The following is a 27,502-nucleotide window of genomic DNA, read 5'->3' on the forward strand; positions in this document are numbered from 1 at the left end:
CTATGTAACGGCTCGGGGCAGCTAGCTTCTTCCACTCGCTATCATCAACATTCAAAGTCACTTGCGCATTGGGCGCGCTGTGATTGGCTAAGCTAACCACGCGCACCCTCCACCCAGAAACGTCCCGAAACAACCAAAACATAAACATACAGGTAGAGGAGAGTTGAGGCTGACAGTAACCCACATGTATGGAGGCCTGTAGGGGGCGATTAGCAGGATTATCCCTGTAAAACGTTTAATTCTGTTTTCATTATCATTCTATTTGAGAATATCCTGCAGAATCTACCTCTAAAGGTGATCATTCTGACAGCAGTCACTTTTGCTTTTGCTCCAAAAAATAAAATTAAAGAAAACGACTTGCTTTTAATGGCAGCGCCTGCAGCCAAATAACTTGTAGCACTTTGTCGCGCTAACTAGATCTTTTCCTTCAGTCTAAATTCTTGCTTGTGTTGTACATCATTTTGGACAAAAGTGTCTGCTAAATGAAACCATAGAACTGTATCAAGAGGTATCACTCTACATTTCAGTCTGCTTTACAAACACATTCAAAGTCATCACAGGTGCTTTGAATATTTTTTGTTCTCTTTTTGGTCCTGCTTCAATATTTTTGTTGCCTCTGTGAATCACTGTTTAACCTGATTAAAAAATATGCACATTTATCAAATAAACCAAACTGAATCAGTTCCTCACTGAAAAACTGGACATTTACATCAGAATGTCCTTTTGTTTAAACCCATTCCAAAGATTTTTTTTTCACACATAAAACAAAGTATTTTGTATTCAGTATGAAGGAAAAAGGAAAACTTTTTCCTGTACCACAACAGCAACAAGGTGGATAAATTCTACATTGTTATGAGAATTGCAAATGTGACTTAAAAGAGGGCAGATCAATGATTTGAGAATTGGTGACTTTTATTAGAAAATGATGACAGCCTACAAGACAAATTTAGCCAGCATCTAAACCAAAACAGGAAACAAACATAATCAAGATGAAACTCCTTTTTCAAAAGATCCTTGTAAACAAAGGGACAAAAACAAGTACAATTCAAACTCATAAGTGGTACTCAAAAACATACCAATACAGGAAGAGTGTACTCAGCAGCTTTCCACATGAAAGAAAATGAATTTGTCCGGGGATTAGTGTGACATCTTGCTCTGATTTGTCCACAAAAAATCAACAGATCTCGCACAATCCGTCCTCCGAAGGCTTTTTGTGAAATCGCATCGTTTTGACAGGTAAGAAAAGTTGTTTCCAAACGTCAGCACTAAAAGGCTTCAGATCCCAAATTAAAATAGAAAAACTTTAAACTGCTTTTCTGTGGTACTCTGGAGGGGCGACCTCATAGTCACTGGCATTGAAGAGCGATGCAGAGTTCTTCACAAGGTACCTGGAATGAGAAGAGATTTTTTTTTTATCTCTGCAACTAATTCAGACAGATTTAAATAGAGCTTTGTGATCCTTTGTATGCCTACTTGAGGAAGTCCTGTAGATAACTGAGCAGCAGTGCAAGGCTCTTCTCATCCAGCGGAGTGTACGCCAGCATTGCTCCGATCCTCACTTCAAAAGATCAGACAGAATAAAATAGTTAACACCATGAGTTCCCTTACCTTTTCTTGATTTGTTATAACACTAAAATTCACCCAATTTCCACTTTACCAAAGAGTCTTAGAAGGTGAGGAGCGCCATAGATCTGTGACATAGATGTGTCTGGATGGTTGGCAAGGATGTCTGCATACTGTGGCCTCTCAAATTTATAGAGAAGCTGCGTCCCCAGCATGACGTTGAAATATTCCCGGATACCAGCGACCACCTCATTCACAGCAAACTCTCTGAGCAACAGAGGACAAACTGGTTTTAATTTCATCATATGTATAAAAAATAAAAATAAAAAACTCATACTTGTTTTTACATTGCCTTTGTGGCCTACAGCTGCTCAGCAAGAAAAGCTCAACACCAGAGAAAATGACACAAAGCAATGGGTTCTTACTTGCTGTCAGAGTTGCCTCTTGATTTCTTGTAGTTTGCATAATCTTCAAGGACTGCGTCCACATTCTTTTTGGCAGGAAGGTGGAAAAGCTGAAGACATCAAACAGACACCACACAAAGCACTAATAAATTACAGGGGAAATAGACAGGTGAACATACGTGTGAGTATATTAATGGTTAGAGTTGTGAAAAAGGTTAGAAATAAGTTTTGAGCCACTGGTTTCTGACCTGTTTTTGCCGTGTAATCAGGTCCCAGTCATCCACAAGCCATGGTTTTAACTCCTCTGGGATTTTTACCTTAACCTCGACTCGATTTATAAAAGTTTCCTCCTGAACAGAGAGTAGAAATATAAATAGGAATGAATCTTCAGAGACTTTTTAGGATAATGTTAACAAAGGTAATACACAGAAATCTGAGTGTTTGCAGTTGCAGTTTCAGAGAAGAAAACTTTGTATGTCTAGGATGTAAATAATCTGTATGGTTTTACATAAAGGGAAAATTGAAATAAGTCATCAAGCCAAAAAACTGAACATCACTTAAAGCTCATCTGAGCATTAACAAACTTACACTTTCAACTGTTGGGTCAACTCGTGCCCTCTTTTTCCTTGGAGGATGTGTTGGTTCTCCTCCTGAACTTGTTCCTTCTCCTGCCCCAGGTGCTGTACCAGACAGAAGCACAAATAACTGTGATTTTGTTCACAGCAGCAGCACATTTTGTTGTTATGGTAGTGGAAAATCAGCTTTACAAAAACTCTGCCCAGTTATATGTTGGTGAATTTAGGTACATGAATTTAAATAGTCTTGGTTGTGTAAATATATATAACATGGCATACTTACTCTTTTGTTTGTTCTTTTTGGTTTTCCTACAAAAGAAATTGAACATATTTAAAATGAGTGTAAAGAAATAATAAACAGGTGTCAATGTTGGGGGGCATGAAAGCAGACAGAATGATGACAATGAGCACTCACACATCATTTTTCTGCGGTGGAGCAGGTATCTTCTTATTCGGTGCAGCACCCCTCATTCTTCCTTCCACATAATGGTCTCTGAATTTACAGAGAAAAAAAGTTCAAGCATGTATTGCTTTTTTGAAAAGCCCGAGCTGGCTTTTGTGGGTCTTAGAGATACACCAGTGTTCAATTCAGCCTGATTCATGACCAGTTAACTCCTCATCGTAGGTTTAGGAATCTACCTCAACTTTAGATCAGACCCTCTACATACAAGAGAGTTCAGTGCAGACAGCTGGGGAGTTTATTTAACAACATGTTTTTACAAATCTGATCATTATGTTGCGAAGGGCATGGGCTGAATTTCCTGGTCTTTAAAATATTAAACACCATGGTCATTATGAAAATCAACACACCAAACTAACACAAGACAATCGTCTACATTTCCTCATTTGGTCCAAGCACACTACAAGTAAAAAAAAAATATTAAAAAACAAAAATAAAAATAAAATTACTGTTGAACAAAAGAGAGGATATGGACTTACTGATTGGCCCTTTGAAGCTCTTTCTGTTTCTGCAGATTACTGTCCACATACTTAAGCACCCGGCTCTCAGGAACCCATTCGTCCCAGCTGGAGAATAAAACCATAGTTAGAAACCTCCTGATGAAGCTTTGCTGAGCAATTGTTTCAAACTTGATACAATTTAACTGAAAACTTACTTTTTATTCCACCCGCTGTAATGAATAAAGTATTTGATTTGTTTGTCCTTTATGTTTATCCTAACACACTGCAAAGACAGACATATTAAAGTCATTTGTTATATCGCAGGCAAAAAGAAGCATGACATGATCAGTGACAGCCTTGTTCAAGTAGCTCACCTTAGCTTCGTAGAGCAATGGCCCATGAAAACACAGCACTCTTTCACCTGCATAGTAACAGGGTTAATAAAATACACATTAGAAAATTCAAAAGATAAATCGACATCTCGCTCATCAGCATCTTATATAGACATTTGTCTTATAAAACCTTGAAATCACAGATACACTGACATTTATGACGTTGAACGTTTCCTCACTTAAGTGAGTGAAAGGTACAAAAATACATTTTCATTATTTACTTTTCTCTTATATGTTAAAAATAGTTGTCAGCGCAACCAAACCAATCAAGTAGATTTAATACACACTGCAGTCATTACACACTAACAGAAAGGAGAAGAAAATGTAAGAATACATGCTCCCAGCTAGGACTTTGCGAACAACAGCCTGAGAGAGCACAGAGGTGGGCGGTGAAACCAATGGGAAGCTAACGGTGCATGAATGAAAACACTGCTCTGGCTATCTGCCCATCAGCTCAAATGCCAATTAATTCTGAACAGCAGACTTCACTTGTGTATTACTACCATAGTAACAAATTCATGCTAGAAGAGACTCGGGAGCTTTGGTTAAAGCAGCGAAGAAAATCCATGAAGCGCATTTTATTGCAATAACAATGAAGGCTAACAACGCTAGCTGCTCTGGGGCAGCGGTGCTGTGTCGGCTATGGAGCTAGTTCACATTTTGAGCTTCCCACGGTTTCAGCAACAACCAACAAACAAATCTATCGGAAATCTAAACAGAAAAAATGATTACCTTCTTGAAATTTAGGTTTCGGGTCCTGTTTCGGCGCCATTCACGGATTAAACTATCAAAATATGGGAAAAATCGCTAGCTCCCATTCCAGTCCGAAACGGCGCCGCTAACTAACAACGTCATATTCAACGTGATGACGCATTTACAGCGCGACCAAAGATGCAGAGAAAGGCACGCTACCAATGAGAGGATATCAACGCTAACAATGATAAAATAAAAAGATTAAAATAAAATAAAACCAAGTTTGGGTGGATTTGTCATCATGCGTAGAACATAGCTTTTCAAATTCTCAAAGTTTACGGCTTTTATTAAAAATTATTTGGCTCCTTAACTTTTGACCTTTGCTTAAAAGTATAAGACTTGTAGTTTTCTAAAACTACAAGTGCTACGTTTTTTTACCCGTTTATTCCTGGGCATTAATACATTTTTTTGTAGTTTTTTTTAATTTGTTTTTTTTTGTTGTTTTTTTTTGACAAAAAAATATTTTTTTTACCCAAGCTTAAAGCCATTTTTTTAAAAATATCTTCATATTTTAATCTAACTTGCCTTTTAAAATTAATAATTATTCAGAAATTGGCAACAGTGATAGAGTCATTGCCTCTTACTCAGAAGATTTAGGGTTTGATCCAAGCTCCTGCCGTCTAATGCTAAAGTGTCCCTGAGCATGTCACTGAACCCCAGATGGTTCCTGCTGTTGATCAGGAGTGTGTGGATGGGTATAAATGTACTAGCTGAAACTGATGGTCCTCTACCAGAGCAGTCTCTGCCATCAGCATGTTAATTTGGTGCTGCTGGGTGAAAGAGACAAGAGACCAAGTAATGAGGATTTGCATAAAGCTCTTCAAATCCCTGCCTCTCTAACATTTAGCAGTAAGCTGAAGCCATATTCAAAAGTGGAGGTGGCATAAACTTAAAGTTTAATGTTTAGGACCTCTAAAAGTCAAAAGTTCTCTGTGAATATTTCATGTATACTGAAATGAGTTAAAATATAGACAGCCTAAAGGGTTTCTATATTTCAATAACATTCATATTTTAAAGAGCAAGCAGGACTGTATCATTTTAGTAAGTAATTTTATGTTTATTACTTCATTGAGTTTTAAATCAAATTGCAAAGATTTTTCTTAAGCCTTGCTTGACTACCATCTTTGATTTTTAAGACATTGAACAGCAGACATGCTCATTTGTCATGGTAAAACCATACACTGAGAACTATCTGAATTCTAGATCCTTTTTGGAGCTTTCACAAGGGAATAAATCTTGAGACTGAATTTAACACCTGTAAAGCCACCACATCATCTGGTATCAGCAAGTGCCCAGTGGTGAGTAAGGTGTGGGTTTTTTTTTTAATCCAAGCTTTGTAGAATTTCTTTAATCATTAAAATGGGTCAAAAAGCCCTTAGTTTGGTATTCTAAACTTCCTATCCTGTGATTCTGACACTGTTGCTTCAAATCTGAGAATCTGAAAGTGTCATCTCCCATGTGCTCATATATATTAAACGTGCTATATAAATAAACGTGATTGATTGATTGATAAACCAGATTATTAACATCTGCCTGGACTATAAGTTTTAGATGTATCAAAGTTTAAAATTTAGGACTCTCCGTAGAGCAAAGATGCACTTTCTTATATCTGTTTAATTCTTACAATTATCAAACAACACAGTAGACCTTGAAGCTGTTCAAAATGATCAAAGCCTCTATTGAGTTATTGACATCATCTGATAGTAAAACAGAGAAACAGAAAATGTTACAATGCATGTCAAGCAACATTGACATCTTTAAATAGCATTAATTATATCATTACAAAAGAAATATCACATACAATGACAGCAATGCATATCCACAAATCAAACAAATGCTGAAAATATATATGATAATAAATAATCCTAAGTGTAAGCACAAAAAAAATAAAAAGGGGAGGGAAGGCGTCCTTGATAACTTCAATAGTTTTTAACTTTCGGGCCAAAATGCATTTTGTAAAACACTCAACGATGAAGCTATCACAGTTATCTTAAAGGCTGCTGCACATACACCTTACAAAAGAAAAGCTACTTGTCCTGCAGCCTCGCAAAGAAACGGCATAGCACTTAAATAATGAGCTTTCAGGTAATTCGCAGTCATGCAGAGCTGAAAACTACTCAAAGGGTTTACTGCAACTGTAAATGCTTTACTGCTTCACACAGCCTTTATGCAAAACAGCAAGTGCTAAATCAACAAGACGACACAATGAAATGTTATTTCTTCACTTTCACTCAACAGTTTTTTTAAGCCTTTCAGTTAATGATTTTCCTAATGTGGATCAGAGACTAGCCTTTAACATTAGCCACTTTACTTTGAACTTCTGTGTATATTTTTAAGTTATATCAAAAAATGACACTAATTGCAAATGTTGTATGAGCGTGAAAGGTCCAATTGTATCATGGCAACAGAAGGTTGCTTTATGGATTAGTGAGTGCCGTTCATTCACACTTAAAGAGCCTGGTTTAAAAATACTGATACCATCGTCTTCTTCTTATGCATTTTCAGGTACTGTCTGAACTGTACAATATTGTTGGGCTGAAAGCGTGCAGTTATGACAACAGAAGGATCTAGTTTGCTTTTTTGCATTTCTAGTGGCAACAGTTCCTAGAGGCAGAGGGAATGCTTCTTTAAAAAAACAGCATACAACCAACATAACTTATCATAAATAATTCCTTAAAATAACATGACCACAGCATGAATGTTGTACAGAAAAATCTACAGTGATGGCAAAAATCACCAGATCTCTCTGCTGTCAAAACGTGACAGAAATGGTGCTCTTTAAGAGGAAAAAGAAAGAGATACCCATGTTCCTGTTTTGCTGCGACATGCCTGCTGTATAAGTTACTATTACAATGCCCATTTTCTTTATGCTCTAAAGTTAATGTTCCATAAGGTGTCACCTTATTGGGTTCTGTGCACATAACATTATACTGAAATAATGCCGTTGACATGGAATATCAAACAAAACTGTAAAAACCAGGTACAAAAGGTACAATATAATCAAAGGACCACATGAAGAGGTGTGGAAAAAGTCTTCAGTATTCACAGAAAAATATCAACTGAAGTAACTCACCGGACAAGAAGCGTCCTAAGTTTATATACATATGATAAGTAAAATTGAAAATAGATTTTCCTCTCTGTACATAGCACTGTATTCTCTCTTCTTCCTCTTCCTTATTTACAAAAAGCTCCCGTTCTCGAGATCTCCTGCGTCTTTCAGTTCTGTGTGGATCAGTCAAGAGAGATAACGTCAGACATGGAGCCATAAATGGCTGCCGCTGCAGCTTCCACCGAGGACCTCGACAATCCTGATATGGAGTGGCTGTCCCTGTCTCTGTCTTTGTCTCGATCCCGTAGACTGCTTGAAGACACCAAACTACTGGTACTGCCACTGTTGCTACCTCCATTGGTGGCCACCAGTGTGCTGCTCCCAGGGGTGCCCGGCTGCTCCCGCATCATCTGAGAGGAGCTGTAGGGTAGGAAGCGGTTGAGAAGCAGGTCGTGATCCTCTGATGCCGATGCAGCTGCTGCAGCAGCCATAACCATGTTGTAATGCTGAAAGGACATGAAGGATTGACCATTAACTAGATATAAACATAATACAGTATGATATTGCTTTAAAGCCAGGGACTTGAGTTAATATACCTGATTGTCTCCTTGGAGGAAGGAGAAGAAATTTAGATCTGAAAGAGAGAAAAAAGGTTCAGTCCAGTTCATTTGTTCAGGATGTTGGAAACAACTTATTTTTAGAACAAACATCTGCTCTCAAAATAGTTTGATCTGACTCGGTCTACTCAGCCTCACTGCAAAGCATGCATGCCCGATGCATAGTGTAAGAAAGATGAGCTGCTCTAATGCTGCCTGCCTGCCATCCAAACCGAATGAATGATCCCTTCCTACACAAATACACTGTAAGATAGAGATTACAAGAGAGATGATTCATTGCAACTCAACCAGGGCCTCTTATGTCCATATTAATCAAAGACCCATTAAATCAGAAAGAAATTGTGCTTTTTAAGGCTCCAGAACTTATTTTTCACTCACGTTTTCATCAGTATTATAGTAACGCCTTTGTCTTAATGCAACAGAATAAAACTATGAAAGTCAATTCTTTTATTCAGCTATATAAGGGGGCCCATGAGCCATCACCAATAACACAGCCCTTATGAGAAAGGTTTGAGCTGTATCCCACTTCAAGTTTACTGAATGGCAAGATTATATCTGACATACCGATTTGTCTAAATTTAAGTCGCAGTGACTTTGTAAACTCTTGTTGTGTAAAGATCAAGGAATTATCTGTCAGAAACTTAGCTTAAACAAATATGAGGACTTGGTTGGTTGAATTAGACAAACTAAGACATTTTCATCCTGATAGTCACAAAAAAATTGACACAGATCTATCAGGTCATGTATCTTTGCCACATCTCAGCAGTCAAAATGTTTTTGGGGAATCAAACTTCAGCTTTAAAAATTCCCAAATGATTCTGCTTCCTAGCACTGCAGAGGATAATCATTACCTGAAGCTTGACGTTAATATGTAACTGATAACAAATGAACACTGGCATTTTTGTCCCTTATTTCTTCTAGCCCATTCGCAGGGAAGACACATAAACATGAACCTATTTGAAGCTGGCAACAGTCATACCTGGCAGGTCACTGGTTGAGTGATAATAGTGGCGGTAGTCCTGGATGAGAGGTGGAGGAGGAGGAATGTAACTAGTCTCCACAGGGGGCATGCTGGGAGCCCTGCTTACAGGTGAGGCCTGGTTGTGTAGGTTTAGTACTCTGGGAGAAAGAATGTTTATAGGTAAGTGGTAGAAACACAACAAATTGATGTGTTTATAATATTTTCTTTCCTCCTGGCGGCTGGGGGACTCACCCTTTATTTGGGGGTGGAGAAACGGGTGACAGTGATGGACAGGCTCTTTTAGGCGGCGGCTCATCATCAAGCTCATCCTCTGACGAGCTATCCAGAGTCAGGTCGATTACGTCAACTTTTTTGCCGTTGTCATTGGATCCCCTTTTTGGCTCATGCGATTCTGTCCGAGACAAATCTGCACAAAAACAGCCAGCTCACAGTGAGCTCACAGATCACAAAGATGATACGCTCAAAGAATCTCAGCTATGAAAACTACTTACTGTTATCTACACCATTGTAGGAAGCAGACACCTCCTGCACTTCTTTCTTTGACCTCATAGGAGACCAGTTCCCATCCTCTTTGAACTGGATTTCATCACAATCAGAACAGCTATTCAAGATTTCCATAAACAACCTGTGAAAAAAGGGGCACGTGAGCATGGTTAGGCCACTCCTGGTGACAAAAATAAAAACCTGTTAAAACTTTATTTTTCTTTACACTTAACTATGTTTTAGAAATAATTTTATAAATAGACTACAAAGTCTAAAGGGTTATCAGATTACAGACCACCACAGAATGTCACAAAGTGATCTACTTTATCCAGTATCCTTAAGGCAGTCAAACTGACTCAGCAGATATTGTGGCTTCAAAAAAAAACTCACCAAAATCTGCAGATTTGTTTCTTAGCTCTAATGCTTGAACACAATCCTACAACATACAGAATATGTTCCTTCACACCAAATGAAGCTGTATTGTGCTCACCCGTCAATAATGAGGTGCTCGTATGGTGCCTTCTTGTCGCAGACTGGGCACACCCATGTGGGCTTCTTCTCATTCATTTGGATATAAAGTGTAGCATCAAAGCACTGAAGGTGAGAGCACGTCATCGATCTGCAGGGGATTGTCAGCCTCATCTTCCCCAGCTTCAACACAAAACACAACACACAAAATAGATGACAGCACCCAGTGATGAATACTGCAGCAGAGCATTTCATGATGACAAAATAAGTTTCAGCCTTCTCTCATTTTGCAAAAAAAAATTGTGTAGTGAAATATTTACAGGACACAGGAGGGAGACCCGTAGACTGGTGGTTGCAATCTCGCTCTCTGGATCAGCTGTCAATTTCTCTTTGACTGTGAGAAAGAAAAAGCAAGACCATCCATCAAAACAGGGATAATGCAACTTAAATCCAACTCTACAAATTATGTTGATTCTTCAAAAGACTCTGAACTCTTCCAACAAACATGCCTCATATAATCATCATAGAACACATAAAGTCTTCGATAAACTATCCACAGGGATCTCTCCGTAAGAAGAAGGGGTCGCTTTAAGAAGAAAACAGATACTTTTTCAAAAATAGGATTAGTTTTGGTGGTTTCCAAGCTGCTACAATCAAGCCAGGGGCAATCAACAAAAGTAACTCTATGATAGATGTTCGTAGTAAAGTGATCGTCTTTTCTCACGTCCTTCTCTCTTACAGAGGCAGCAGTGACAGTCTACGTTTATACGGCTAAATCCAGTGTCGACTTACTCAGAGCTCTCGAGTGGTCTGGGTTTCTTATTCCTTTGGCTCGTAGCCTTTGCAACAACACTGCAGACGACTGCTGTCTTACCAAATAAACAGCCATGGAGAAACTCTGAGAAAAAAAAAGAGAAATATAGAGATCAAAAGTCTCACTTGTCACACACACACAAAGTGACAAGAATCAGTAACTTTGACGCTTTATTCAAAAATTGTCATCTAGATTTTCTTACCCTCCCAATTTCTGAAGTCCACGAAACCACAATTGTGTTAGGAACTGTGGTGGACAGTCGAACAAGAGAGGTTATATTGATGGGGCGACTGGGCCTTTTTGGTTCAACTCCGTTTTTGGTTGGAGGAAGATATCCCTGAAGACAAACAAAAATGAACATCAGTGAAGCTCGGGAACCAGTGGTGTGTTGCCAAGAAAACATGGCAGAAAGACTACGACAAACTGTCTGGACTCACCGGGAGATTACAGGGTTTGCTGTTCACCTTCACACACAGATTAGGAGGGAAGTGATCTTCCTGGGGACAGCTTGTCTCTGATAAACAAAATCTAAAGAAGAAATGCTGTGATTACTTTCACCATTGTGTCAGAGTCATCTATGACAGAGAAAAGCTCTTTTTATACGATAACATTTATCCATACAAATTTAATCCTGCAACTGAGATATTCAATATTTTGAGGTTATTCACACTTTTTGGAAAATGTCACCAAGTCTTCTGATGTGGTGTGAATACTTCATGTGAGGGAGGACAACAGATTTACATGTTTCAGCTGCAGAAAGATTAAAATAAAACAAGCTGTCCAAACGACACAGCAGTCTCCAGAGCGGATGAAAGTTAATCACAGGCCCCCTCCTCACTCACTGCAACATTAAAGCTGATAAAACAGACGGGTTTTTTTTGTCGTTGAAGAACTGTGTTTTAAACCCACCTTAACTGTACTTGAACAGCAAAGTCACATTTGGTCCCAGATATGTCCCTAAAAAAAGAACAGAAAAATCCACTCCGTTAAGAGCATGAAAGAGGTGAATTAAAAATCTATGTAGTAACAGTAATGTTTTTTGTCCTTACAGCTAAAAACAGATTTTACAGTGCAATTTTCTGACTTACATGGAGCTGCTGATTTGTTGAACTTGTTGGGGTGTTAATGCAAAGGCATAACATGCTTCCTGGAACCGCTGACTGTTGTCTGAGACTACGACAAAGAAACCAGGAACAGAAAATTACAGTCAGTGATAACACTAGAGTGAACTTACACTGAACTTTAATCGAGCATGACTTTAATCAGTCATGGTACAGAACTCTGTGGCCACAAACAGCCTGTAAGGACACACATAAGAGAGAAGTGTAACCACTGTATACACAGCTGGGCAGAAAGAGCTGGACTCACCCAGACTGGTTGGCTTAATGAGCTCATCCAGCACATCGTAGAATGGCAATCTCTGAAGCTTGACATCTGGGTGTACCGGGTGCAGGGCGGAGGGGAGGTGAGGCAGACTCAGCTCATGCTTAGGCCCAAGTAAAGACACAGGCAGCAGAGGTGAAGGGGAACCGTGGCTGTCAAATCCCAGTTGGAGATTTGACAAGCTGGAGGCAGAGTGTACACCAGGCAGAGCCACTGGTGAAACCATTTTGGTTGGGAAGCGTCGTCTATAGAGCTCTTTAATCTTCATCTGCACAGCTGGACTGCATCCAGCTTTGAGTAGGTGGAGGGCTTTGGTCAAAAGTTCATGTTTGCGTCCGTGCTTATTACGCCCTGCGTATCCCAACAACACTTGGAGCTCCGAAACTCGAAGGCTCATTACCATTTGCTGGTGAAAAATCAAAAAGTGGGGGAAAAAAAGTTTGTTACAACAAGGAAAAGACTTTTCCCCCCAATACAGTAAACAAGTTTCTGATTTCCTGAGACTGTTCTAAAACATTATTGTTAAAACATGCCAGAGTCATTTCTTCACATTATTCAAATATTTCACTGCCTTGCAAATTGTCCACGCCCATGACATTTTCATTTCTGAGATAAGCTTGAAACAGGAAGATACATAGTTTATTTGGCCTTTTCCCAGACATTATTTTAGTAAGACCAACATTTATAGTTGCGTCATACCGTTTGTTTAACAAAGACTGCCACTCTGAGAGTCTCCCACAGAGTGCACATTTCTGTCCTTTAACTAAGTTTTAATCAATAAAGTATCATTATAGCCTTAATTAGATTACAGTGGGTGCTACCCACTATAATTTAACATTTGAATAATAATGTCTGTAAATGTTAAATAGAACAAAATAACACAATCCAAAACAACAACTGCTGTGAGAGTCATTACCCCAGAGGGACGACGACTAGAAACTTCTGTAAGGAAAGAGTCTGACGTTTTGATTTCAATTACTGGGTTAATACGTCGATGTTTATTTTGGATTGGATATGTGTTTCATTTTGGATTACACAGAGGTTACATTTACTGCAAGATTTCTGATTTACATTACATTTCTCACATGAGTAAAAATTCAAATCAAGAGCTCCTGAATAGCTTTCGATGAGCAAAATTTGCACTAAACGGGCAAGAGAAAACAAACCAACATCAACGCATTGTCATGATGATATCAGTCCAGTGCTGGCACAAATCAGCAGGTGGTTTGATTTGATATCTGCCTCTAATAAGGAACATAAAAACCCTTTTTTAAAACAAATAAAACAAGTCGTGTAGAGAAAAGGAGGGGAGCATTAGCATACACTAGCTAACTGTTCATTGCGCTTTCATTGAGCTGTTTTGTTCTGCTTTTTAAAAAACTGTCTTACAAATTATCTTGAAGGACTGATAAATGAACGACACTGCGAGTTTCAGTTGAGATAATCAAACAGAATATAGTTCCTGACGTTCGTGAACTACCAACAACCCGATCAGATGTATCGCTTATGGAATCTAAAATGCGCCTATCTTCCAGAGAATAGACAGAGCCCATTTTTATACCAACATAGCAGTCCGACCGGCATACCACTGATTATGTCAGATTGGTAACGCTCCAATGCCTCTTTGTTCCAAAAAATGGCATAAATGTGCTTTTCATTTTCATTAAAATCGATATTAGGCCTTTTCTTCAGGTGAGCCGCTCAGCAGAATCAGCCTAACGGAACGTCGGCAACAATAACAAAGCTAATGCTAACGAACTAGCCTGTCAGCTAACTGTCTGTCTTGTCTCAACAGCTCTGCTATTTTTTGTATTGTATGTTTTAATAACAATGCTTCTCATGTCTTTACTGTCAAATAACAATGGGGCAATGCTTTGAAATTCAAATATCACAGTGTGAAACGTCTATTTGTCAAGCTAATGCAGGGGCTCGCTTTACCTTCAGTTCCGCACTCTCCGCCATCTTGTTACATTAGGAGCGCAGGCGCAAAAGCCTTCCTCTAGGGACTGAGAATTCAAAACTGTCCTTCACCTCTTCGCAGGAGACTGCAGAGGACGCTGCTGTAACGCGATAGGAATCACGGGGCAACCTTAAGACAGGTCAGGCCTAGATGGACTTCACTGACAACCCAAATAACGACTTCTTTGTGGCCGTGGTGATGATAGAGGCTATCTGAGGGCAGGCAGATCAGTTTGCATAATGGTTATGACCATTTTCTGTGACGACCAATATTTTCATAAATGATACAGTCTACCCCGTTGAGATTGCTGCTCTGGCTAAATTTGTCTTACAGTGTGCGAAAAGGGCGGTTAAACCTGTGTTTAGACTTATTGTAATGCATATTAACAAAAATAAGTAAATGAATAAATAGAACAATTGCTTTAGTATGTAACATCAAAACTTTTCATTATTGGGCTTGTTTTGTATGGTGTAATACTCTTTTATGAAAATTGTTCTGATTAAAATTAGGATATAATATTGACTATATGCACGCATATGTGATAGGTGATAATCTTTTGGGGATGATGGTGTAAAATTAGATTTATCTTGACGTCAGTTATTTTAAATGGCACCAAATAGTCATAATGTAGTTTTTTTTCCCCCTGTAAATTCTTCAATACAGGTTGGAAGACCGTTATTTCATATATTGCACTTCCCCTTTAAGGTTACACAGGGTGATATTGTTGTGACAGTGACGTAAAGTATTCACGTTAGTTCAATGTGCTTTTGTCGTAGGGGTCGTGTGGTCGTACATGATGAACGGGGGTTAGATTAAGTTTCCTGTCAACGCTGTCGATGTTCAACTGTTCAAAAGAGATACTGAACACGTCGTTACAGGGGCTTGAATGAAGAACTTGTAACAAGAATAACGATTGTTTTGATAAAATGTTTTATTTGCCAGTGATGAAAACAAATATTACATGAACAAATAGGTTATTCTTAATAGAACATGTCTCTATATTACAAAGTCTTGGGTGTACTTTTAGCCTACTAACTTCCGTGTTGTTAAAGTCTCCAGAAGCACACAGAAATGTGTGTTATTATTGGTCTAATTCAATGCACAAGCCTTTTATGTAAATCCAATCACCTGTTTAAAGAGCACATCCAAAGTGAGCTATAATGGCCTGCAAAGACACAAAACACAGCAAAAGTAGTAGGCTAAAACATGTTACTGAAAGGATTATGAGCAACGAATTGGCTAGTCAGAGAAGCTATTATTGACCAAAAGAAGAAAAAAAAACATCAAAAAGAAAAATAAGACCTATTACAGAATAATTACATTGTCATTGCACTTTGCCATTAATAATAAATATCATCAATAGTAGGTTATTATTTCGGTAAAACCAATTTCACAGTTTGCAATAGTTAAATAAATGCTGAGTGTGGAGATACACATTTTAAAAATGTACAAGTAATTATAATTTAGTCTGCTTTCATCCGTTCTTTTTTTGTAGGCTGACAGAAGCTGCAGATGTACAGATGAGTCTGTAATGGTACTAACAAACAGGATGTGATCAGGGTGGGAGCAGAGGAGATTTGAAGGAACAGGATCCGCTGCAGTGGCGAGGAGTCAACATCTTACACGAGAAGTGGTGTAAAGCGTCGTGAGCTTCTGAGGGGAAGGAGATACGACATCAATAGTGTACCAACATTGAATTATCTGATCTGGTTAATTAAAAAAAAAAAATTCTGCTACAATAATTCTGGGTCATCCTTTTAAAAAATGTCTAGTTTTTAGTAACACTTGGAGTTTCCAAAAAACGTTTATTGCCAACACCCATATTTGACGAACAAGTAGCCCACATTTTTAGCATTAGAAAATTACGTATCAGTACGGTGCGTAAAGTAGGCTACCTGGATAAACAAGACATTGGGAGGCGATACACACTTAACATTGGAAAACAATTTAATCCTCCACGAAAAGTTAACTTTTTTTATTTGTAACCAAAACTTGGTTGTTGAAGGCATACATTTATTAAAATACGGAAATCGATACCTGTATTGATCTAAAGAAAACTAAGCCTATAAGTTCACTCCCAAGTGCTAAGTCCTAAGTTTTATAGGTCATATTTTTACACTGCGTATTTACAGACGATTTTGAACTCAGATGGTCATCAATAGGCCACTTCAGTGAATGTATAAATCCACAGTGAAAGCGCCTGTTTCCCTCTGCTTTATTGCTCTCACCTCTGACGATGTGGAGCTGCTGAACCATCTCCTCCCTGTAGGACAGCTCCCTCTTCATCTGATCCTGGAAATTATCTGAGGAACAAAGGTCAAAAAGGGAATTTAAATTGTCATAGTTAAAATAAATAAATAAATAAATAAATAGATAAATAAAAATCACACTACCGCTGCATAAACACGCAGCAGTCAACAAAAACCAGGGATTAGCTAAGAGGACAGCTGGCTCTATCAGAGGGCGCCTATTCACTAAAAAAAATAATAATTAAGAATATAAACCGTTGGAGTCTTCCCCAAAAGTATTTTAAAGGGTTTAAAACATCGTTCACTAAAGAAATGAAATAAAATTGGCTTGAGGCGCAATCATCCTCTAGGGGTCGCCGCTGTCAAGATAAAGCTAAAGAACCCGAGGACCACGATGCTCAAATTCTACATTTAACAAACACTCTGTTATTCAGTACTGTGGAAATACTTTGATCTAACTTGTACAACTTAGATAAAGATTTTATATATTTAAGAACATTCCAGGCGAAAATCTCCAAACGTATCCAAATAAATAAATAAAAACCCACAGAGAATAAGATCCCATAGGTTGGTTTGACATATAACACAAAAAATGAGTAAAAATGATCAAAACTCAGTTTTCTGTAAACGTGATGAATATTTTCATTTTTAAAACTGTTGTCAATGTTCCAATCACATTGTTCATTCAAATACTTTTTATTTCTTCAGATAAAGATGTGACTTTAGCCCTTTATACATTCTTGGCTGGATAAATCAGCAAGGAGAAAAAACTGGAATAAATTTAGTTGAGTCATTTTCAGCTTAATTGGATAAGAAAAATCAGAACTTCCGAAATTGAATCAACATATGTTTTAACATTTATGTTGTCTAAATCATTGGCTCCAAACAGTGATAATGAAGACACACACACAAGGGAACATACAGCTAAGATAATGTTATTCAGTTTCCAGGTTAAAACTGTATTTTTTAAATGACAGCCAAAGACCTGCATTACAACACCCACCATTCCTATTAAAAAACATTACATATTTTTTCATCTGTTTCATTTTCATATGTCTATACACTCTGCTGCTTGGATGATAATACATGAAAAATAAACAATGTTTCGAAGTTAATACCCTTCCCTTGAATAATTAACTTATGTTTACCTTGCATCCTTTGCAATCTAAGCGCTACAGACCCTTACAAGTCTGTATATGTCTGTTTTTTTTTAATTCTAATGTTGGCATACATATATCTACGTAATACATAGTTTTAATGTTTGCACATTAGTAGCAAGGACACCCAGAGTAAAATAGCTTGAATGTGAAACAAGGACAACAAACCTAATCCAGAGGATGGTAATAATGTAATGATAACAACAACAACAACAACAACAACAACAACAACAACAACAACAACAATAATAATAATAATAATAATAATAATAATAATAATTATTATTATTATTATTATTATTATTATTATTATTATTATTATTATTATTATTATTATTATTATTATCATCATTAGTATTATTATTATAACAAAATGAAAAGACTATGTTGTGTTAGTGCACACTTAACTTTGACTGTATGGTTCTTAATAAATGGCCCGGAACTACTTTGTGCTATATGGTTTATAGAAGCGTCATTAAAATGAAATAAAATTGAATTGAATTAAAAAATAAATAAATAAATCAAATAAATAAACGCTGTTATTACAATTTTACAAATCCTGATCAAGATTTTTCTTTTGGAGGTTGAAATATCAATAATCAGAACCTGGTAACTATCACTTATTCAGGATACATCTTAGTTTATTACACAAATTAATGAGGAATAACCAGGATTATGTGTAACCATAATCCAATGACTGTATCTATTTTTTTTAGCTAAATAATTTTAAAACCTTTTTATTCACTTTTTACAACATGAAACCATCTATTGTGTCCCCACTCTTGATTTCTGAGTTTTGCAGAGATGAATGTGGTCACAGCTTGATATATTGTTTTTATTTAATTTATTAATTTATTAATTAATTAATTAATTAATTAATTAATTTATTTATTTATTTATTTATTTATTTATTCATTTAGTGTACTAAGTGTTGCTTCTCTGCAGTGGTTCAGCTCATCCATTGTACGGACGCATGAGACACCTTTTAAAGAAATCAGGCTGGCTGTCAACAAAAAAGGAGGGGGTTAGTCACTTCTGTCATTGAAAAGAGAGGTGAAGGGTGTTGAAGATTCAGTCTTAGTGTTTTTTCTTTGTCCTGATAACCATCTTAAATGTACACATTTACATGAAATACAACAGCAACTGAGCAGGTCAAGAAGAGTGTTTATCTGTGCATGGGTACAGCTTCAGATAAAAGTGTCTGTTTTTTGCGGGGGTACATCTGAAAACTTTCCAAAATACTTTTCTTGTGCCGCTGTTTGAAAATGACAACTCTCTGCCTGATGGATATAAATGAGGAAAAATACATTTTGCTCAGCTCTAATGTAAGTTTTGTGTATACACTTTTGGCGTGAGCATTTAAGAAATGTTTGTTAAGCTGTAGTGTTTAAAAAATCATTTGTTTGAAAACAATAACTCTTAAATCAGCAGTTGAAAAATCACGTGTTCCATGAGCCTCAACTACGACTGTTTGTGGTGGATTTGGTAATGGGCCCTGAATCACAAACAGAAGCACTGGACTTGACAGAGGTTTAGAAAGGAAAGCACTGTTGCAGTTTTGAGTTTACCTTTCAGGTGCTGAAATTCACGTTCCAGCTTTTTCCTCAGCTCAACCTGCTCTAACAGCTGCTTCTGTAGGTCCTCTGAAAGCAGGCAGAGACAGAAGAGGAGGTTTGAGGAGGACAGGGAAGGGCTTTTTTTAAGAACTGCCACCTGGGACAACTTTCTATTTTTAATGACAGTGAGGAGGACATCATCCTCATCATAATTTACCCTGACAACTCAGAGCAGGTCTATGTGGGCCTAAAGAAAGAAAAAATGCCCCCAGTCAAGAAAAAAAGTAGAATAAAATAAAAAGGTAGCCTATATAATTGAAAAATGTAGCTAAGAACAAAACTCCCACAACGTTAAGGTCAGCAGACAATGCAATTTCATTAAGAAAAAAAAGTATCAACCCTTATGCTTTAATTGAATTGAAAATAATAACATGAATCATGGTAATGTTTTGTCAACCCAAAAACTTATTTGAACAGTAAAACAACATTTACCTTTTGCCAGACTTTCCATGGCTCTTTGTGCTGGCTGAGCTCTGGCCTGGGCGTCCTTACCTAAATACAAGCAATAAAGTGTTTTACAATCTTTGTGCTTAAAAAATAGGCGAGAGTCTCTCGGAACAGAGCTCAAAACAAACAATAAGATGAAGAGCTCGGTGTTACTCACCCTCCTCTGCGTCGCGCTGGCTCTCCTCGCTGCTTTGTTCATGAAATGATTTGGTTTCGATCTCTTCAACAGTGGAAGACGGCTCCTCTTTACTCGAACTCTCATCTTAAGACAAGATTGATCAATGTTATTTTTTTCACTCATATTTAAAAAGAAGCTAAATATTTCGCAAAGTGGGGGGGAAGTCTAACCATGTGTTGTAAGCACTCCGGCGTGATAATGTGCAGGTCTGAACTGATACGGGCTGCTCCTTTGTTGCAGCTCAACTCTCTCCGGTGTGAACACCTGCAGAACAAAACAATCATCCCTTCAGTCAGACCCGACAAAATAGTGGATTTTAAAATAAAATAATAAAAAACGAATAAAATCAAACACAATCAACAACTTCAAATGAACTTGAAATGTAAGAGAATGTATTTTTATTCAAGGTAAGCTTTTTGGACATGCTGTTTCCTGTTGACGTGGAACAGAGATAAAGGACAGATTCCCCCACAACAGGCCTTTTTAGCTGTCAGAACTTACATGAGTCATTTTATGTAAATAGCCCCTTTTGAGTCCCTTTCACCCCCTCAGGTGTATTTCATCTATTGGGTCTCCAAAATTTATATTTAAACAGCCTTACATATTGTACGTATTTTATTATGTATTATTGTCTATACGAACAAAGCGAAAAAAAAAAAAAAAAAAAAACTACATGCACAGAGCATGAAGAAAATATCAATATTACAGCAGTCCCGTGTCTTCGTCAGAAGTCACTCACTTCAGAGAAAGTCGCAGCAATGTGGCTCTCTGTCAGCTGCTTGTGTGGCTCCCTGTCAGACGACTGGCCCACGTGCACGCTTATTTGTTGGGACTCCACCACGCTGCCCTCGTGCTGCCCCGTCGACTCTGACCCGTTTGGAGAAACACTATGAGCCAGGCTGAGGGGACTTCGTGGACACACCGAGGACAGAGGCCGGGAGTCCTCCTCCTCCTCCTCTTCCTCTGCTGTTTTATTCGTCTCCACGTCCACGTCCGGTTCCCCCTCGCTGTCCACGCATGGGGACATGGACCGGTAGCTCGAGCTCTCACTTAGAAAGTCAGGTGACAAGTAGCCGGTGCGAGAGCCGATATAAGCGCCTCTGTTTCCGTACAGCTTGGCGATACAGTCCGCGTCTTTGATCACAGGCCTGAACGCGGACACGTAGCTGATCTTCCGGGGCGCGTGGGCCATCATCCCCTCCAGCGGCCTCGCTTCATCCCCGGACTTATCGTCTTCATTCCGCGTGGATTGTGTACTGGAGCAGCGCTCGTTCTCCACCAGACTGTCCTTTGAGGTGTTAGTGCTGCGGTCGCTGTGCTCGGATATGTCTATGTCAGCCTGTCTGGGGGGGCACAGTAGCTCGGTTGGGGGTTTGTGCTGGTTTTGGGGGTACGGGGGAATGGGCAGGGCGCCTGCCGCGGGCCAGAACATCGGGAAGGAGTGATAGGCGCTGTCCTTGGTACCAGGCCACAGCACACCCGGCAGGCCCGCTTCGCTCTGCTCCCCCATCATACTTCCGTCTTTCTTCTGGCACAGGCTGAAAGCTGGGAAGCCGTAAGGATGGGGGAAAAGTGGTGGAGGGATTTTCTGCAGCATCCCGAAACCTTTACTGGGCACGGGTATGACCGGGTAGCTGCGCGCGCTCGGCATGCTGCCCCGGGTTTCTTCGCAGCTGAGGACTTTAGTGGGTATCTCCGGTGGTTCTCGGGGACGGTTTGGTCCTTGTGGTTTTAACGAAGAGCTGGAGCACGACCCACTCCCTGGCAGGGTCCTCTTCCGACTCCCTCCATTGAACATGGCTTTTACATCTTCCCACGCGTGTAAAATATCAGTTGAACTGCCTTTATCTGATAATTTCAGATGCCTTCTCCAAGAATTAAAATTAGCTGCATCTGGTTGCGTGTACTTGGACTCTGGCGTGCGGTGCGAGTGAAAAATGAATTTATTTGGAGAAAAGTACATGTTGCAGTAGGAGCACTTGATGCACTTGGCCCTGGAGCTGTTGTACCTGGCCGGGATGAAGTTGCCCCTGCTTCCCCACGCGCATTCGTGGGACACATCAAAGGCAAAATTTTCTGGAAGTTTTGGAGGTGAATGGGATCCAAGGAAGGACTTACAGAGTCTCTCGGCCTCGCGTTTAGTGATCATCCCGCAGCGCCGGGAAGAGATGGGCATCGCCCCGGCTCTTCGCAGAATCTCCAGCTGGACAGGTGTGCACTGCACGCACGTGATCCCCAGGGCCACGCGCCGGTTGTGGATCTCGTTATAGCTGTAATTCTTTAACAGTGTGTTGGATATCTGTGCAAGGCAAAGTCTCTCTTGGCCGTCTATCACCAAAGACACGATGGGTATTCCGTACAGCACCGTCTCTCCCACCTGGTTGGGCTTCAGGTTCTTGGTGCTGGGGTAAGAAAGTTCCTGTTTGGAGCCTGGCGAAGAACTGGAGTCGCGTCCTGCAGGTATGGAGTCCATCCTTGGAGGCCTGGAAGCTGCAAAAAGGAGGGTTGCCATTAAAAAAAAAAATGTTTATTTTCTTGTGAAAAACAATTGAAGAAACTGGAGATTTAGAATACTCCCCAAGTCCACTTTCAAAGTCAATTTAATCTGAGAAATATAGAAAACATCCATTAATTCATTTTTTTTATAACTCCTTGGGGCTAGCTCTGCATGATAACACAGAGACCTACAAAGCTGTGGAATAAATGATAGACAAAATTGGAGGTTTTATAGCATTGACAACTCAATATTAAATTAGCTGTATTGTGCTGTAACTTGGGTCATTTTTGTTGAAAACGTTTCTGTTTGCAGGCTCTCAATCTAAATGTAACAATTCCGCTTAGAAAACCTTTTTAAAGACCACCTGAAGTAGCAAACCGCGAAGACTCAGTCTGTCAAAACCAGTTTCCAAACTCACCTTTAATGTCCGCGCAGCTCCCCTCCGTGAGAACGAGAAAGCTGTGATAAAGTAGAGTGTGAGCAAGCAGAAGTCAGCTCTGTGCCAAAGGATGTAAAGATGTTTGCGTCAGGAGCGGGACGCAGCAGTCCGTGCAGCCTCCTCTCTCGGTGTGCGCGGATTGTGTAGCGCGTGCAGCGGCAGCACACTCCACATGGCAGCAGACTGTAGTACAGCCCTCTCCCTCTACGACACCGGCAGCAATCAAGTGACGGCAAAACTTATGTCGAGGCACTCCCACTCACACTGGCAGTGTGCATTGAGCATAGATTCATGACCAATGAACATGGTATGTATGTGTGGTCCTGTAGTCTGAAGGTGCACGCACATTCATAAAGTTTTTCCACGGAAGAGGTCAGACCAAACACATTAAAATCTTAATTTCATGTTAAATACAACATACATAGGTTGAAAAACAAAGTCCACATAAACATCTTAAATTCATGTTAAATTTCTCTGCAGCGTTTATGTCTGCCATTTAATTAATCTTTTTCCGCCTGCTGGAAAAAAACGCAGTGTTATTGACATTTTGCGTGGAGGAGGCTGCAGTGGGATTTGGCTCGAAACAGCAGGGACCCATGCAGAGATGCATTGTTGTACGCAAGGAATCAGGGCCCGCTGATGAATAGCGCGCGCAGGCCTTCAACACGTGCGCGGTTCCCACGGATTCATCGTTTACAAGCTCGAGCTCGCCTACACGCGTATTGACAGTAACCAGCTGCTCGAAAGGTCACTCTGTGATCCACGCATGGTGTGTTTTTCTCACCACATAATGTAAAAAAAAAAAAGACAGACCAGACAGGGCAACAATACGGACAGCCTCGCGCTGCAAACGACGGCCCTTTGAGTTTTTAAAGTCAGTAAAGCTTCACAGCACGCGCGGCGCAAGCAGCTGATGTAGTATTGATGACGGTAACAGGAAACAGTCCTGGTCCTGTTGACTCTAGTGGCGATAATGACGGTTTTTTACTCGCTTCATAGATGAGGCGTAGATCATTTAGACATAGTTGGCCACATTTACTCGGTGACTGCTTTCAGAATAATAAAAAACACACTTCTTGTTTACTGGAACAATGATCAATCTACAGTCATCAAACGCAACTTATAATGCTTAAAAAAAGGTTTTTCCTCATTTGTCTTCTTTTTAAAAAAAAATATAAATTGGAAACCTCTCAATAAGTTGGACTTAAATCGCAATTTTCATTTTTAATTTTACACAGTTCTTTACAACCAGTTATCCAGTGTCAGTTTGGTTTTAAAGTTTTTCACGTCTAAAGCATGCAGTAAAAAAACAAGATCTGACCATGGACACATCATTTGTTTGATAGCTGACTTCAGTGAATAGACGGTGCTCCCTCCTTCTCCTTACAAAGACTATCTTGACTGAATTCGTATAGACTATCCTGCCTCCATTGTCATCTTAATCAAAAGTAAGTACTTTATTATGCCTTATTGACATCTAAACAACACACAAAAAATGGCAAACAATGGTTGCTTACAGCCAGCAAATAAAAAGCTGAAAAACAGCCAAGGTTCGTGTGAATCTTATCTTTCTTTACATTCACAGATGACTTACAGTGCTGTTGTGAGCACAAACCTCGAGGCAAAGAGGGAGGCAAAGAGGGGGGAAAAAAAGAAAATAAGTAGCCAAAAAGTCAGTGAGGTCATAATCAAACTAATGCTGCTTCTACCTTTTTGTGCAAGAGAGAGGAGCTCATTTAAAAGTGTGTCTGCATTAATCACAGTGCTGCATCATAGTATGATAATCACCTGAACACTCTATTAAAATAAAAGTGCCAGCCCGGGGGAAATCTTACCTTACTCTTTAATTGTTTTGAGGCTTTGATAGGCTTTTTAATCTAAGATTAATTTATGCATTCTTAAATAACTCTACATATGATTAATAAGCTTGAAAATTAAAAGGAGACTGAAGCAATTATAACAAGTGGTTGGTCATCACCTCATTAGATGGTATTAGAAGATGCAGCTTACGTGTGTATGTGTGTGTGCTTGATTGGGTATCACAAAAAAATTAACAGTGGAAGTGTAGCATAACAGGATGCAGAGAGACACTGATAAGGATCGCAGAAAAAAAATACCGCAAGCTAATTATTCTGGATCTTTTCAAAATTCTCTTTGCAAATATATAAATTACAATCATTTCCTCAAACCCTCATAGGATAAACAACATATTTTAGCAGCTTTAGTGTCAGTTAAGATGACACTGACCCTGACAAGGATTAATTTAGATGGTTTGAATCACTGAGTGTTGGTACTGAAGGGGCTTGGAGCTGGAAAGACAACAAAAGAGTAAGATCAGCTGTTTGAGAGACAGTGAGACTTGCTAAATGGTCGCTAATGTGTAAACAAGACATCACTCCTCTCGTGCTCTGATGTTTACTTGTCTCCTAAAAGCCCACCCAAGGGTCCTGACCCCCACATCCTGCTAAACGCAACATTTCTTCTCACAGGAGGTGGTGCACAATATGTGTGTGTGTGTGTGTGTGTGTGTGTGTGTGTGTGTGTGTGTGTGGGGAGGGGGGTTCATCACTGCATCAAATGAGGCTGAGCGCAGGGACCCTTTTGTCACAGACAGGGACTCATCTGCCAATGGTGAGCTGTGAGGTCCTAGGGGAAGGCAGGGACAAAGGTGCTAAAAGGCTGTGTGACAATGAGGGTGCTCTGAGGAGAGCCTTCAAGTGTGGGACACAGCCTGCATGGGACAAGCTGTGCCAATCACTCCGCAATTACTTTTTGTGCGATCCAGAGGCCTTGTATGGGCACTCATGGAGAGATGCAAGGACACGGGCAGCCAACGCGAGGTCCGTGTCTCTCTGCACTCTGCTTCTTCTTATAGACCACTGACCCTAAACTCATGATGGCATAGATGCACAACATCCCTACCGAGGTCAAATCCTTGGTAGGGATGTTCTCTAACCATTAGAGCAGGATGATTTTATTTTATTCAGCTAATAAAAAATGAATTATTTATCAAACATACAAGTTTTGTTTGCAACTTGGTTTTGTAACTGATACTTTAAGACAAGAAAAATATTAACATAGGTGAAAGACACTACGGATAAAAACCAAACAAAACAAAACATGTAGTTCAAGTTCCTGAAAACTTAATATGTAAAAACTGCAGTTATATGCATTAAAATATCAATAAGCTAAGTACTCACCATAATTCAAAATAAACTTGGTTTTGGTCTCTGATTTTGAAAAAATAAATAGAATAGATTAAAATTCTTACAAACCAATATTCCTGTGCAATATGGTCAAATTCTTCACAAATAAGAGTGATAACATTATTTGCAAAACAAAAACCTTACTTAAAAGTTCTTTCAAGATTTCAACTTAAAATTTTATATTTTAATAAAGGAAGCTTCAAAAAAACAACCATAATGTATATTGAAACTCAATCTTTTAGTTTTTAATTGTAGTTTGCCTATAATTTTTAACAGAACAATCTAATTTTGAAAGTTATAATAGAATCATACTGTCCTGAAAAATTGAGGTGGAGTCAGACATGACATAATTTACCTCAGACAGATAAGCACAAGCACACAGATCACTATACTGACAACTGCGTATGCTTAATTCTCATTACAGCGCCTGCCTCACTATGTTTACAGGGTATTTAGGGAGTTTAAGTTTAGTGCACTAATACTGTATGCTACAGTGAAATAAAGAAAGATGCAGGAATTTGTCTTTATCCAACCCCGAGCACTTTCACTGGTGTAATGAGGAGTCAAGTGAGAATGGGAATTATCGTAATGATAACAAAGGTCTATGCACCATAGCTTGGGGCTGTATTGCAGGGCATTACCATAAAGATGTGAAGTGTTTGTATTGCAGGGTTTTTTTGTGAGGGAGCAGGCCAAAGAGATAATAACTATTAGTAGATGACAGTGCTTTGTGGGATTCCAGCTGTGGAGCCTAAATTTCCATACAGATAGAATGGCTCTGGGTGGATGATATGCGTGTGTGAGGGGGGAAGGGCTGGGTGACTCAGTGGACTCATCTGTGTGTGTGTGTGTGTGTGTGTGTGTGTGTGTGCGCGCAGGCACACAAAGTCTGAAGTGTCAAATCTCAGTGCTGGACTTGGTCTTGGTGTCCCCCGTCAGACTGAGGGGTGAGGTGAGAATCACTACAGGTCTCTGTGGAGGAACTGTCCAGAGTCCTGAAACAGCTCGCTGCTTCTGCTGCTCTTCTGACAGCTCTCAAAGTCAGGAAGTGCGAATAGCTGTGTGTGTGTGTGTGTGTGTGTGTGTGTGTGTGTGTGTGTGTGTGTGTGTGTGTGTGTGTGAGAGTGAGAGAGAAAAGAGGACTAGATATTTCCATCAAGATCACATGTGTAAAATACTTGTCAACACAAGGGATTGGGAGGGGAATCGTGCTGACCAAACAAATAAAAGCTCCATCCTGATAAAGGAGAGAAAAAAACACTTTCAAGGTTACAAACTCAGAAACCTTAGGAGTAACAAGTGCATATGTTTCCTTTTCCACCCTGTATTTCTGTACCATAGCTCAATTTTTTTTTGCAAATGCATTTATG

At 39.3% G+C, this 27,502-nt stretch overlaps 3 protein-coding genes across 5 annotated transcripts; all 3 read right to left on the reverse strand.

Annotated features, from left to right (window-relative positions):
• Nucleotides 1-909: 909 nt before the first annotated feature.
• morf4l1 (mortality factor 4 like 1) lies at nucleotides 910-4,725 on the reverse strand. The gene is made up of 12 exons (XM_074677811.1): nucleotides 4,567-4,725; nucleotides 3,817-3,863; nucleotides 3,658-3,725; nucleotides 3,482-3,568; nucleotides 2,958-3,035; nucleotides 2,826-2,851; nucleotides 2,556-2,647; nucleotides 2,216-2,317; nucleotides 1,989-2,077; nucleotides 1,658-1,830; nucleotides 1,474-1,558; nucleotides 910-1,388 (listed from the first exon to the last, which is right to left on the reverse strand). The coding sequence occupies exons 1-12, from the start codon at nucleotides 4,604-4,606 to the stop codon at nucleotides 1,304-1,306; spliced, it is 972 nt and encodes a 323-aa protein (XP_074533912.1). The 5' UTR covers nucleotides 4,607-4,725; the 3' UTR covers nucleotides 910-1,303.
• Nucleotides 4,726-7,219: 2,494 nt separating this feature from the next.
• On the reverse strand, nucleotides 7,220-14,412 carry pias1b (protein inhibitor of activated STAT, 1b). The gene is made up of 14 exons (XM_074678086.1): nucleotides 14,322-14,412; nucleotides 12,369-12,789; nucleotides 12,089-12,173; nucleotides 11,910-11,957; nucleotides 11,438-11,528; nucleotides 11,203-11,337; nucleotides 10,979-11,084; nucleotides 10,507-10,580; nucleotides 10,209-10,369; nucleotides 9,727-9,860; nucleotides 9,467-9,641; nucleotides 9,233-9,372; nucleotides 8,233-8,270; nucleotides 7,220-8,142 (listed from the first exon to the last, which is right to left on the reverse strand). Exons 1-14 carry the CDS (start codon nucleotides 14,343-14,345, stop codon nucleotides 7,819-7,821), a joined length of 1,956 nt encoding a protein of 651 aa, XP_074534187.1. The 5' UTR covers nucleotides 14,346-14,412; the 3' UTR covers nucleotides 7,220-7,818.
• An 874-nt stretch (nucleotides 14,413-15,286) lies between these two features.
• On the reverse strand, nucleotides 15,287-24,032 carry skor1b (SKI family transcriptional corepressor 1b). Of its 3 annotated transcripts, XM_074678496.1 has the most exons (8): nucleotides 22,906-24,032; nucleotides 20,730-22,480; nucleotides 20,161-20,254; nucleotides 19,970-20,074; nucleotides 19,798-19,857; nucleotides 19,318-19,392; nucleotides 16,572-16,646; nucleotides 15,287-15,996 (listed from the first exon to the last, which is right to left on the reverse strand). In XM_074678496.1, the coding sequence occupies exons 2-8, from the start codon at nucleotides 22,461-22,463 to the stop codon at nucleotides 15,899-15,901; spliced, it is 2,241 nt and encodes a 746-aa protein (XP_074534597.1). In that variant the 5' UTR covers nucleotides 22,464-22,480; nucleotides 22,906-24,032; the 3' UTR covers nucleotides 15,287-15,898. The 3 variants fall into 3 exon arrangements, with proteins under 3 accessions (XP_074534597.1, XP_074534596.1, XP_074534595.1); XM_074678495.1 differs by lacking the exon at nucleotides 22,906-24,032 and having other exon boundaries at nucleotides 15,287-15,993; nucleotides 20,730-22,878; XM_074678494.1 differs by lacking the exon at nucleotides 22,906-24,032 and having other exon boundaries at nucleotides 20,730-22,878.
• Between the last annotated feature and the right edge of the window lie 3,470 nt (nucleotides 24,033-27,502).

This window comes from Halichoeres trimaculatus, unplaced genomic scaffold (genome assembly GCF_033239565.1).
Source record: "Halichoeres trimaculatus isolate MK-OKI-2021-1 unplaced genomic scaffold, fHalTri1.1 fHalTri1_scaffold_10, whole genome shotgun sequence".
Taxonomy (NCBI): domain Eukaryota; kingdom Metazoa; phylum Chordata; class Actinopteri; order Labriformes; family Labridae; genus Halichoeres; species Halichoeres trimaculatus.